The sequence below is a fragment of the Orcinus orca genome, chromosome 1, assembly GCF_937001465.1.
Source record: "Orcinus orca chromosome 1, mOrcOrc1.1, whole genome shotgun sequence".
In the NCBI taxonomy this organism is placed as follows: Eukaryota; Metazoa; Chordata; class Mammalia; order Artiodactyla; family Delphinidae; genus Orcinus; species Orcinus orca.
The window spans coordinates 7,506,539-7,520,446 of record NC_064559.1 but is presented as its reverse complement, the minus strand read 5'-3'; the positions used below and the strand labels follow the sequence as shown (position 1 = coordinate 7,520,446).

Genomic DNA, 13,908 nt, shown 5'->3' with positions numbered 1-13,908 from the left:
ACCCCTCCCACCTGCCCCCCACAGAGCGGGATTGCGCTCAGGGAGGCCATCTCCAGCCAAGGGGCATGGAAGGCCCTCGGGTTCAGACAGCGTCTGTGTCCCTCTCAGCCTGGCCTGTTTAACTGGTGAACCCAGGAGTCGCAGTGATGGGGCTTACATTCGCTGAGCCACTTGTTGGGATCCAGCATCAGATACTGTTTCGTCGTCTCCAGCTCCTTCATTAGCCACTCGTACTTGGCTCGAACCTCGGCAATTCTCTGCTGGCGATGCTCCAGGATTTTCAGCTTTGCATTGAAGCACATGACCTCCTAGTACACAGATGGGAAGGAGATGGGGGTGGAGGGGGGAGGAGAAAGGACCTTCAGCTCAAATCCAGCCCAGGCAACCTCTTCTGGAAAGGAATGCTTGTGCTTATGGTCAGTGCAAAAGGAGCAGGTCACTGGGAAGTTTGGGAGGGAGCTGGGGGCTCAGCTCAGACAGCCCACTCACGGGGTGGGCTATCACTGGCGTATCTCAAATTTAGAAGGCGGCTGGTGCTCCAAAATGGAGCCAGGAGAGCCTTGAGAGCTCTCCGGGCGGAGAAACAGGCTGCTCTCCCGAGCTGGGGGCACGGGCCCGTCTCCCGCCGGAAGCCGCTGGGAGTCTCGGTGGCCTGCGCCCTCCTCTCGGGCGCGGCCTCAGCGTCAGCCCGGGGACCTCCTGGGGGACCGCCACCGCGTGGGGAGGGGGAGGCGCACCTTGCTGCTGCCCCCTCGTCGCCGCTGCAGCCGCTCCACGTCGTCGATTTCATAGACTTTAATCTCAAAAGGTTCCCCGAGGCCCCTCTGGGTGCTGCGCAAGGGGCCGTCCACCCAACGGACCCCTGCGCTGTTGGCCGGTTTCCTCACAGGGGAGGGGGTGTCAAGGGACAGCGCCGGGATGAGCCTCCGTCTCTGGGAACCTAGGCAGGGGATTAAGCCTAAAGTTAATTGTTTTGAATTTCTATCTTTCTTTTTTTAACATCTTTATTGGAGTATAATTGCTTTACAATGGTGTATTAGTTTCTGCTTTATAACAAAGTGAATCAGTTATACATATACATATTTCCCCATATCTCTTCCCTCTTGCGTCTCCCTCCCTCCCACCCTCCCTATCCCACCCCTCTAGGTGGTCACAAAGCACCGAGCTGATCTCCCTGTGCTATGTGGCTGCTTCCCACTAGCTATCTACTTTATGTTTGGTAGTGTATATATGTCCATGCCACTCTCTCACTTTGTCACAGCTTACCCTTCCCCCTCCCCATATCCTCAAGTCCATTCTCTAGTAGGTCTGCGTCTTTATTCCCATCTTACCCCTAGGTTCTTCATGACATTTTTTTTTCTTAGATTCCATATATATGTGTTAGCATACGGTATTTGTTTTTCTCTTTCTGACTTAACTTCACTCTGTATGACAGACTCTAGGTCCATCCACCTCACTACAAATAACTCAATTTCGTTTCTTTTTATGGCTGAGTAATATTCCATTGTATGTATGTGCCACATCTTTATCCATTCATCTGGTGATGGACACTTAGGTTGCTTCCATGTCCTGGCTATTGTAAATAGTGCTGCAATGAACATTGTGGTACATGACTCTTTTTGAATTATGGTTTTCTCAGGGTATATGCCCAGTAGTGGGATTGCTGGGTCGTATGGTAATTCTATTTGCAGGTTTTTTTTTTTTTTTTTGGCGGTACACGGGCCTCTCACTGTTGTGGCCTCTCCCGTTGTGGAGCACAGGCTCCGGACACGCAGGCTCAGCGGCCATGGCTCAGCGGCCCAGATGCTCCACGGCATGTGGGATCTTCCCGGACTGGGGCACGAACCCGTGTCCCCTAAATCGGCAGGCGGACTCTCAACCACTGCGCCACCAGGGAAGCCCTATTTGCAGTTTTTTAAGGAACCTCCATACTGTTCTCCATAGTGACTGTATCAATTTACATTCCCACCAACAGTGCAAGAGGGTTCCCTTTTTGAATTTCTATCTTTTAAATGTAGTTTTGATGCAAGGGCTGGCGGCGTGACAGGGCTGTCGGAGCCTGTGGCAGGGCTGTGTTTGAACCCCTCCAGCCTCCCACCTCCCGCCTCAGCATCCACTTCCTTACCTGGCACTTGCTTTACCTCCACAAGCTCAGATGTCCCCCCTTCCCTGTCGAGCCACCTGTGGTCTCCCCCCTGAAACACACACGCTGGAGGACACGAGAACTGAGAGTCACCCTGGCCACACCCTCAGCACGGACAAGGGTTACCGTGAAATTAGAGACGTTCCATTAGCGAGAAAAGATCCTAGTGTTTGGTATTGTGGTAGGAGGAGTTTATTTGCTTCTAACAACAACACTGGAATAAGCACTGATTATGCCAGGCCCTACTCATCGTGCCTTACACACTGTGACGGAGACTGCGAGCTGCCCCCCAGTACCCGCCCCCCTCTTCTTCCTCTGCAGAAGACCCTGAGTTGGAGCAGGGCACACGGCCACCCAGGTGTACTCTGTGTGGTACATGTGACTTAAGCTCCACCACTGCAACAGAAGCAGAATTGCCCCGTGTAACAGCTAGAAAGTGTCCTGAAAGGATGAGGTCTGCTCTCCTCGTCCTCTCGCCTTTGTCCTGGATGGAATATGGGCCTGTTGGCCGGTCCACGACATGAAGATCGTAAACAACAGAAAAACAAGAGAAGGAACCTAGATTCCTGAAACCCTGGAGACCTTCACAGTGGTACATGTGTTACAACTGAACCTACATTGACACGTCATTATCCATTGGGATACCCAGGGTCCATAGTTTACACTGGGGTTCTCTCTTGGTGTTTACATCCTGGGGTTTGGACAAATGTGCAGTGATACGTATCCACCATGATACGATCACACAGAGTATTTTCCCTGCCCTTAAAACCCCCTACACAGACTTTTACATGAGAAATTAATCTCTATATTGTTATTAGGGTTTTCTGTCACAGACAAGCCTAGTATCTAATTTAATTCTCACAGAAGCAGAAACTAAGGTACAAAAGACTTCAGTAACTTGCCCAAAGTCTCAGTGTTCCCTTGTTTAAAAAATCCATTGCCGGGCTTCCATGGTGGCGCAGTGGTTGAGAGTCTGCCTACCGATGCAGGGGACACGGGTTCGTGCCCCGGTCTGGGAAGATCCCACGTGCCGCGGAGCGGCTGGGCCCGTGAGCCATGGCCGCTGAGCCTGTGCGTCCGGAGCCTGTGCTCCGCAACGGGAGAGGCCACAACAGTGAGAGGCCTGCGTACCGCCCCCCCCAAAAAAAATCCATTGCCCACATTCTCTACCAAAATAAAAAATAAAAATATCAGATAATAAACAATTTCCCTAAAGGATGGGTTATAATTAAACATCACAGAACTTGGCACATAGTAGGTGCTCACTGAACATGAATATCCTTTTGATTTTTTTCTTCATAATCTATTTGAGGAGATGAAAAATACACAGAAATCATAGAGACTGTATGGTTAGGCCATTTAAGATGGCTGTTCTCTTGTTCTCTATAAATCCCCTGCTTGACCAGTCCCTGCTTCACTCACATGACTACCCAATCCTCTTAATTACAGGGCTTAATCAGTCCCTGATAACCAATGAGCCCACCTGACATCAATTCCCCCTATAAATGGTAGCTTCCTTTTCCCCCGAGTAGTGAAGACTATTGCCATATCTTGTCTGCCGTACATGGTGGGGTGTTGCTCCAGGACCCTGTGCGTCAGATCCCTCTGACCAGTAAACCACTGATGACTCTGTTGCTGTCTCTGGGCTCTTCCTTCGGTCTCAAGGCTGGGTAACTGCAAGGCTTGTGGGCCTGCAGGGTGCATCCCAAGAACTGGCGAGCCTAGCTGGGAGACCGAGGAAACTCCTGTGAGTGCTGAGATGTTGGGAAAAAAGGACGGGAATGGAAAGTTGCAGGGGTAATCCCGAGGAGGCTGTCCATTAACATGGTAGGGCCCAAAGGTTGCAGGGATAATCCTGCAGTGGGGCCCTGTGGCAGCTGTCTACTGTGAGAGATGTCTTTCTGTTCCATTATATTAATGCTATCTTCTTAACCTCCGGGTCTCTTTCCAGTTTAAAAGTAGCAGCCCCGTGCTCGTGGCTCATCTAACTGCCCAAGGATGGCTGGTGAATACAGACAAAATGCAAGGACCTGGATTACCTATCAAGGGTGTTATCTGGTCGGGTAAGACAAGCAAACCCCCGACCTACCATGCCTAAACGGTTACAGGCCCAGGCTTTAGGGATATTAACTCAGGAACTGGCTTGTGAATTGGATGTGGCCAGTTACCCAGAAGGGTTTAGTTGGGGCCCAAGGCAACGGCAAACTAATAAGAGCGCCCTTGGGCCTCTGGTTCCAGCTCTGGCAGGAGGCAGAGCAATGATACGGTGTGGTGGCAGCAACAGCTATCCGCCGTCTACAGTGCATTACAACAGGTGGAAGACGTTACAGAAGGCCTACCCGAGTCACCCAGCAATGCAAACAACCACCATCTGGCATCTAGGACAGCTGAGCATGACATATGGGACCCCCATGGACACTGACAGTGACCAAGGACCATGCAGTTCAGGAATGGGCCGATAAACATGACATACACTGGCATTTCCACCTGCCTTACGACCCCACTGCTGCCAGGCTAATGGAAAGGGTGACTGGGCTACTTAAACAACAGCTGAGATGGGAACTCACTCTCTCAACCTGTGGGCCAGGAGACTAACTCAAGCCCTAGGAGCTATAACTGAACATCCCAGGAGCAATCGTCCCAGTGCCGACGCCTTGTTAACCCAGAGGAAACTAGTCAACACAACCGGAGTTCAACAGTTGCCCACCGAAGGACCGTTGCCAACTACCGGTCAGGACAACAACTCACTTTGGCCCTGGCGACAGGATCTACCCCCAGGGGAACACGTTATAAAATGGTCCTGAGACTGGCAGGTAAGCCCCTTGTGGTTTGGGTTTGCTGCCTCATGGGGAATAGGATTAGAAAGGGACCTACAGGTTTTACCTGTCTTCTACCTGCACTCCCCCCGCAGACTACTAAGGGAATTAATCCAGGGCCCTTACTGGAGAAAGGCACCATTCTATCACATCGCCTCTCCAGTATTCAGCACCGGCTGTAGGGACTGGGGGTGGACGGGCAATATGGTACTGCAGGCAAGGATGCAAACCGCAGGCAGGGGTGGTGATCTCTCAGGATGCTGACACTGCTTGTTATTTTGCTTAATGATCACGATCTTCCCTGTAATCTGTCTGTTAAACATCTTACATTTCATCCCTAGTCTGAGCGGAGGTAATCTGTTTGTGGACCGGGTGACAACGGTGGCCTCACTACAAAATGAGTTTGATTGCTGGGTCTTCGTCGAGACGCCGCTGTCGTCCTCCTGTGAACTTCCATGAAAAATCAGCCGGATAAGCACCTTGCTCCAGATTGCCCACCTCTCGGGCTCTTGATACTCTTTAGCTGCTGGTGTCCGTACTGCATTTGTGGTATTTGGTTGCAGTGCACCTCTACACACCTGACGCTAGGGATATCGCAGGAGAGGGGTGGACCAAGTTCGTAAGGGTGGTGCAGGGTATGTACGGGTAGACTGCATGGTGAAGCCATTTAAGACGGCTATTCTCTTGCTCTCTGTACATCCGCTGCTTGCCCAGTCCCTGCTTCACTCACGTGACTATTCAATCCTCTTTATCAGAGGGCTTACTCAGTCCTGATGAGCCCACCTGACGTCAACTCCCTCTATAAAGGGTAGCCTCCTTCTCCCCTGAGTAGTGGAGACTGCTTCCGTGTCCTGCCTGCCGAACAAGGTGGGGTGTGGCTCCAGGACCCTTCGTGTAAGATCCCCTGTCCAGACACCACTGACGTCTCTGTCGCTGTCTCTGGGCTCTTCCTTCGGTCTCGAGGCTGGACAACTACAGGCTTGCAGGCCTGCGGGGTGCAGCCCGACAGATAACATGAGATTTGTGCCCTTAGAGGCAGGTCTCTAGAGGATTCTAAAAGCAATCACCATAGGACTGGCAGGGCCAGGGGCACCACTGCACCAAGCACCACTTTTGCTGGTGACTGGTGGCATGAGTGAGTGAAGCCAGGCCCTGGCTTCTGAGGACGGGGCCTAATCTTTTCACCCACATCTGAAGTGGATCTAGCCTCGTGCATTGGGCAACCACTATGTTTGTTCCCCTGGTTCCGGCCCCTCTCCCGCTGGGAGGCTGTGGGCCTGGCCCCCTGGGAGGGAAGCTTGGGCCTGTAGGTGGTAATGCTTCCTCAAACAGCTGCATCCCCTGAGGCACACCCACCTGGCAGCTCCCGCCTCTAGTAAGGGGCATCTAGGAGGCTTGCTTTCTCCTGGAAGGAGGATGGTTGGGAAACGTGACACCATCGCAACCGGTTTATCTTGACGCTGCAGGGAGCCCGATCTCATTTAACTCAGGATGGATATGTGGTCCCTCCTGAGCCCGAGGAAAGAAGGTTGAGTCTGCCTGAAGCCGTGGCTACCTGCACTTAGAGTCTGGGCTGATTCTGCTTTTAAATACAGTGGGCTCCACCCAGTCAGACTCCAGTGAGAGTGAGGGAGAGCAAGAGAGCTTCCACGCCGTGATGCAGCAGCAGTCAGATGGGGCTGCTGCACAACACGTAGGGAGGCCGAGGAACGCCGAGAACGCAAAGGATGCGCAGTCTGGTGGTTTTTCTGGACGACCTGGGAGACGGGCTGCATCGCTAGTGGGCTACTGTTGGGGGAAGCACGGGTCCTTACAGCACCACGCCCATGGTGCTCAGGGAACCCCGGAGGAGTTCGTGCCCTCTCTGCACCACTCTCCCTCCATCCTCCTCCCCCCAATTCCAGTGGGTTCTGCCTGTTGAGTGCCAGGCCACCATGGCCTGTGTGGCCTGATGACCCTTCCAGAAAGAAAGACAGTGTACTTTTCTCCAACTTTGAGAGATCCACTGACTGCTAAAGAAAGCTTAAAGTACCACAAGCTCAGAGAGAAAAAGAGCCAGAACTCTTGGTATATCATCAGGGGGCCAAGGCACAGGACGACCTTCTCACCACCCCAGGGAGCTAGGAATGTGGAAAGCCACCACCTGCAGCTCCAGGCGGTGGTGGTGATTGGGTAGCGCGTGACTGTTCAGAGTGTGGGTTGGTGGGCTTTCCTTCAGGAGACGACGAGGGACTCTAAGTACATATTGATAGTTCATTTTCTCTACAAAGCACACTCTGTCCTACAGCCTCCTTTTTTGGGCCCAGATCTTCATCTCGTGCATGCCCGCATGCACGAGCACATGCGCGTGCGCGCGCACACACTCACACACACTGACTTAGAAAACTGGGAAGTGTCAACCACTGAAGCAAAGTAAATATCTGTCTCCTTGACTGGAAATAAGCCAGCTGATAGTTTTGGGTTTTTTAAGTCGGCCTGATCAAGCTAGCTGACGCTGAGCAAACGGCTCTGCCTTTGTGGGCTCAGCTCCAGCCCCCGTCAGATGGGGCTGCTGCAGAACATGTAGGGAGGCCGAGGAACACTCAGCATCACTGGGAGGATGTCCAGCTCTCGGAGGCAGGGAGAGTCTGAGCATCTTTCAGGTGGAGACTGGGCCTGGCCACCAGGCAGCCCGAGTTCCTCAGGCTGCAAACACTCGTGATGGGGCTCCCAGTAAGCCCTTTTCCCTCAGTTGGATGATGTGTACTCAGCCCCTAGGAAGGGTGACTGGTCCTCCCCCTTACCTCCCCTGACCCCGAGGACAAATCAGGGAGCAACAACCCCTCTAAAAGCGAGGTCAGTCATGTATGGGCATCTCAGTCGTTTAACCCACTGGGTGCACGTGTTCAGACATTTCTGGGATGACTCTTCTAAGGATCTGTTTATGTGAGAAATAGGGGAGGAACTGAGGAGGGTCATGGGATTGGTGGTGTATCAGTTAGCTATCACCGTGTAACAAATTAGCCTAAACCCAGCAGCTACATTCCTGTGAGGCAGGGAGCTGGGAGCAGCTTATTTAACTGGGCGGTTCTGGCTCAGGGTCTCTCGTGAGCTGCAGTCAAAGTGTCAGATGGCGCTGCCATCATCTGAAGGCTTGACTAGGGCTGCAGCATCCACTTCTAAGCTCACTCATGTGGCTGTTGGCCGGAGTTTCAGTTCATTGCCCGGTGGGCCTCTCCACAGGGCTACTTATGGCATAGCAGCTGGTTTTCCCACCCAGAGTGGGAAAAGAGCAGCTACCGTGTCTTTCACAGCCTAATCTTGAAAGTGACATACCATCACTCACTTCTGTTGAAGTGATTCACCACCTTATTCTACTGCACACAGAGACCAACCCTAGTATAGTATGGGAGGGGACGAAGCAACGGTGAATGCCAGGAGGCAGGGACCATTGGGGGCTACCTAGGAGTCTGGTTGCCACAGATGGGATGTGATCAGATGGGAAAATATCAGGAATAAGGGTCACTATCTCCTTCCAAACCACTCCAGGACGACCTATGAGATCACCCCGATTGGGGAAAGAGAAGTAAAGAAGCCTGAATGGAGAATGACATTTCACTGGGCTATTCGTAGCTTAATAGAAATACCCTGAAGACAATCTAATTCCCATTGCCTTCTTTCCATGCTTTTTTGCAATCTTCTCAACTTCCTCACCACGTCAGTCAATCCCTGCCAGGCTGGGAAGTGAGTGCCCAGTGTCGGGTGAGTTGCAGTCTGGGGGTTTCTCCCTCATGTAGTGAACGGCTATCTTGCATTTTCTGAGCGTTCTGAATTTGGTCACTGGTAAATCAATTCCATGAATGAATTGATATCGTCCAGGTCTTGCACCCACCACTGAGGAGCCTCCCCTCCCCTCTCGTCTCCTCCACAGGTACACTGGGAGCCTTACTTGGGGTGTGATGGGGAAAGCTGAGGGCAGGGGCAGGGGAATGTGGTCACACCAGAGGAAATCGAGTTTAATGCTGTGAAGGAAGTTTCAGAGGGAGGGGTGGCGCCCTCACACTGCTGGAAAGGGCACAGGAAACAACGGTGCCCAAACGCCACGTCATCACTAGGAGAGAACTGACCACAGGGCCTTTGCCTGGGTCCCCACAGAAATATGATTTCTTGGATTTTCAGCATGCTCCACCCTCTCCACCTCTCAAGCAGATGCTTCCAGCTTTCTGCTGAACCTAGTCCCTGTCAATGACCACTTCCTTCCAGGTTGCTGGAAGGTCAGGGACGTGTCCGCTGTAAGGAAGCTGCAGGGAAGCGCCTTAGTCGGGCAACAGTGGTGCGGGACCCCGTCAGATGCAGCTGTCTGGTTTGGGATCACACGTCCTCATGCCAGTGGGTCAGGATTCCTTTTTCTTCTCTATCACTCCCTGCTCATCAGCCCGGCACTCAGTCTGGACATGGAGACGTCAAGTGTGCAAAAAAAGAACAAAGCACTTAAGCTGATAAATGCCAATAGCTTTGCTGCATGCAATGTCCCCAATTTGACCTGAGCCCACCCTCTCCCCTCCCCATCCAGGCGTGGCTGCCGCCTGCGTGCGGCAGGAGGGGCCCCCGGCCTGTCACGCCCCACTCTACCCTCCGCAGCACTGATGGCCCCAGTGAGGAGTCTGATGTTGGGCCTTCCATTTTTATCATCACTGAGTGCAGATAAAAGTGTCCACATTCGACATATATACACCACTATGTATAAAATGGTAACTAATGAGAACCTACCATATAGCACAGGGAACTCTACTCAAAGCTCTGTGGTGACCTAAATGGGAAGGAAATCTAAAAAAGAGGGGATATATGATACCTATAGCTGATTCACTTTACTGTACAGCAGAAGCTAACACAACATTGTAAAGCAACTCTACTCCAAAAACATTTTTTTAAAAAAGTGTCCACACTGAGTCTGAAGATGCTGCTTCTCAGGTCAAATGTCAGGAAACATGGGCATTCTGAGCACCGGGGACTCACAACACTCCTCAGGGAACAAGCTGATGTCCATCCCCACCGCCCGCCCCTGAGAACCCGCCGTCACCAGCTTTCCCTCCGTCACCCTCCGTCTTCATTCCGACTCAGGGTACAGGCACTAGAAAGATACTGAGTCAAAAGGCAGAAAGCACGAATGCCAGGAGGACCCACGGGCATCCGCAACGAGGAGGGGGGAAGGGGGGGGAGGGGAAAGATCAGCGTGTGTGGATTTACTGGCCGGCAAGGGTCAGCTCCGTGGCCTCCCAGATGAATGAGGATGGGGCTGCACTGGCTGCTGCAAGCTTGAATTGAAGAGTGAACCCTTCCCAGGCTGGACAGGAGATGGCGAGGGGCCCGGCTGCAGAGCCCAGGCCCCTCACACACTTGCTCTAGGCCTCTCAGCCCCGTACCTGCCTCCACCCACTCTCCACTCTAAGGGGCTTCCTCGGTGTCTTAGCGAGCCAATTACTTTTCTAGTAGTTCCCAACTTATAGTCAAAAAGGCTATCTCATTTGGAACCCTTTCTCATCTGTTTCTAGGTAGAGTCTCTTAGAAACACTCTAGAAGTCTGACAGCTGCCAAGATGCTGCCTGCCTTATCCCCGTTTTCATTAAGCCAGGAACCACTGTGTTTCCTGAATTCATTAAAACAAAATAAGATGGCACCTGAGAACCAAACAAGCCGAGGGGTACAGACAGAGTGAACCGTGGTGCTCTAGGCCCTTTGGAGCAGTAACTAGTCACAGGTTTTGGTGCAGTGGATCTGCTAACGGAACCCGGCAACCCATCGGTCAGTAACGTTTACTCGGCACCCAGAGAAGGGAAGGCACAGTGTTTGGTGCTTAGAGTGGGGAAGAAAATAGAGGATAGGCTTAATGTTTAAAACACAGGTCACCAGCAGGGCGAGATATGAGAAGTACATAGAAAAGAACTCAGCTAACTTGTAGGACCACACGGTCAGCCAACCAACCAACCAACGCATCAATCGATGGTGTCCAACTGATTCATGGTAACCTGTACCAGCCCAGCACTGCAGACCCAACAGGCTGAGTCAAGTGCCGAACAGGGCTCTCAGGAGCTCACGTCCAGGCAGGTCAAGCCCTGGGTGCATCTCAGAACCGACACACTCCCTGGCTGGTTTCTCTCCTGGGCTTTCTGGATGCTGTGTCACACCACAGCCGGGCCTGCTACAGTGGCAATGAACTTCACTCAGACCAAGGTGCTGATCTAATTTTCATATTTCCCCAGCCAGCCTGAGAGAGAAGGAAAAAAAAAAAAAAAAGAGAGAGAAGCCAAGGGGGTAACACACCAGGTTTGGGGTGAAGTGTCAGGAACATGAGGAAGAAGAGAGAGAGTGTCTGGGAGAGCCCACATGATACATGATACCAAAGAGCTATCAATCACTGAAAGGATGGGGCCTCAGGGGCGGCCAAGCTGATGCAACTACGCCATAAACTGCCCATCCCCGATTTCCATCCTCTTAGCAACTGAATGCCCTCCGGACAGGGTGGACATTCGCTCCCCACCTGATCTGGCTGTCTTCACTCTACTTCATGGCTAATGGCTACACGTATACATTCGTGTACCTACCACGGGGGAGCTGGCAAGGAACGGTGGAAGCATTGATGAAAAGCCATCTATAGAAAGCAACCCACAGCTTCTGTCACCTTATGACACTCTCAGCCAGGAACCTATAATGACTCCCCATTGCCAACTGCAGTCATTCTTATCACAGTGGCCAGACGTTCAAGGAATAACTTGATCTGGGCTTACATTTTCTGTCCGTTATTACATCCATTAAGAATATCCCCCTTGTTGAGTTAACCCCGCTCTTTATCCGTAAACCATGCTCTTACTGCCTCAAGCTCGTGTTCCCATCACTGCCTCAGCCTACAACGCCCTTTACCCGCTTTGTCCCAGCATCCTTTAAGGCCTGGCCCAATCCCAATGTTTCCCTGTAGCCTTCTTCAATGTTCTGGGCCCTCTTTGTCTAAATACTTCTTACCCTTAGCTCTCACAACCTCTGTCAGCACTTGGCAAGGCACCTTGGTTCACGGTTCACTGTTCCCTGTTCCACACTCTTCATCCTTGCTCGCCAGTGAGATTACGCACTTCTTACAGTGGCCTTGTCTTCTACGCTGCCTGCTCCTCCCCAGCCACACTTGCAACTTCCATATCACCAAGCTCTAACTGCACAGAAGAGGCCTGATCAATATTTAACAACTTAAAAATAAATCCCTTCATCTGTTGATGGACACGTAAGTTGCTTCCATGTCCTGGCTATTATAAATAGAGCTGCAGTGAACACTGTGGTACACGACTCTTTTTTTTTTTTTTTTTTTGCAGTACGTGGGCCTCTCACTGTTGTGGCCTCTCCCATTGCAGAGCACAGGCTCCGGACGCGCAGGCTCAGCGGCCATGGCTCACGGGCCTAGCCGCTCCGCGGCATGTGGGATCTTCCCGGACCGGGGCACGAACCCGTGTCCCCTGCATCGGCAGGCAGACTCTCAACCGCTGCACCACCAGGGAAGCCCTACATGACTCTTTCTGAATTATGGTTTTCTCAGGGTATATGCCCAGTAGTAGGATTGCTGGGTCGTATGGTAGTTCTATGTTTAGCTTTTTAAGGAACCTCCATACTGTTCTCCATAGTGGCTGTATCAATTTACATTCCCACCAACAGTGTTCCCTTTTCTCCACACCCTCTCCAGCATTTATTGTTTCTAGATTTTTTGATGATGGCCATTCTGACCGGTGTGAGATGATATCTCATTGTAGTTTTGATTTGCATTTCTCTAATGATTAATAATGTTGAGCATTCTTTCATGTGTTTGTTGGCAATCTGTATGTCTTCTTTGGAGAAATGTCTTTTTAGGTCTTCTGCCCATTTTTGGATTGGGTTGTTTGTTTTTTTGATATTGAGCTTCATGAGCTGCTTGTAAATTTTGGAGATTAATCCTTTGTCAGTTGCTTCATTTGCAAATATTTTCTCCCATTCTGAGGGTTGTCTTTTGGTCTTGTTTATGGTTTCCTTTGCTGTGCAAAAGCTTTTAAGTTTCTTAGGTCCCTTTTTTTTTATTTTTGTTTTTGTTTCCATTTCTCTAGGAGGTGGGTCAAAAAGGATCTTGCTGTGATTTATGTCATAGAGTGTTCTGCCTATGTTTTCCTCTAAGAGTTTGATAGTGTCTGGCCTTACATTTAGGTCTTTAATCCATCAACAGATGAATGGATAAAGAAGATGTGGCACATATATACAATGGACTATTACTCAGCCATAAAAAGAAACAAAATTGAGTTATTTGTAGTGAGGTGGATGGACCTAGAGTCTGTCATACAGAGTGAAGTAAGTCAGAAAGAGAAAAACAAATACCGTATGCTAACACATATATGGAATCTAAGGAAAAAAGAAAAAAAAGGTCATGAAGAACCTAGGGGCAAGATGGGAATAAAGACACAGACCTACTAGAGAATGGACCTGAGGATACGGGGAGGGGGAAGGGTAAGCCGGGACGACGTGAGGGAGTGGCATGGACATATATACACTACCAAACGTAAAATAGATAGCTAGTGGGAAGCAGCCGCATAGCACAGGGAGATCAGCTAGGTGGTTTGTGACCACCTAGAGGGGTGGGATAGGGAGGGTGGGAGGGAGGGAGACGCAAGAGGGAAGAGTTATGGGAACATATGTATATATATAACTGATTCACTTTGTTATAAAGCAGAAACTAACACACCATTGTAAAGCAATTATACTCCAATAAAAATGTAAAATAAATAAAAATTTAAAAAAGGAAAGGAAATAAAAAATAAAAATAAATCCCACTGACTACGGATCGTCATATGGAAAGGAAGTCATATTACCACCAATATTCTTTATATTATTTGCACCAACTTCTACAACGTGAGCATCAGAGGTACCATGGTGGTTCTCTACCAACCCTTTCATTTTACTTTGATG

General features: G+C 50.7%; 1 protein-coding gene across 2 annotated transcripts in view; it reads right to left on the bottom strand.

Annotated features, from left to right (window-relative positions):
* Window positions 1-13,908, bottom strand: part of KIF26B (kinesin family member 26B) — a 500,879-nt gene that overhangs the window by 10,600 nt on the left and 476,371 nt on the right. For both annotated transcript variants that reach the window (XM_049713434.1, XM_049713437.1), the window contains 2 exons: window positions 738-940; window positions 158-308 (listed from right to left, as the gene is read on the bottom strand). In XM_049713434.1, the coding sequence (XP_049569391.1) occupies window positions 158-308; window positions 738-940 (354 nt within the window). The remainder of the gene's footprint in view (window positions 1-157; window positions 309-737; window positions 941-13,908) is intronic.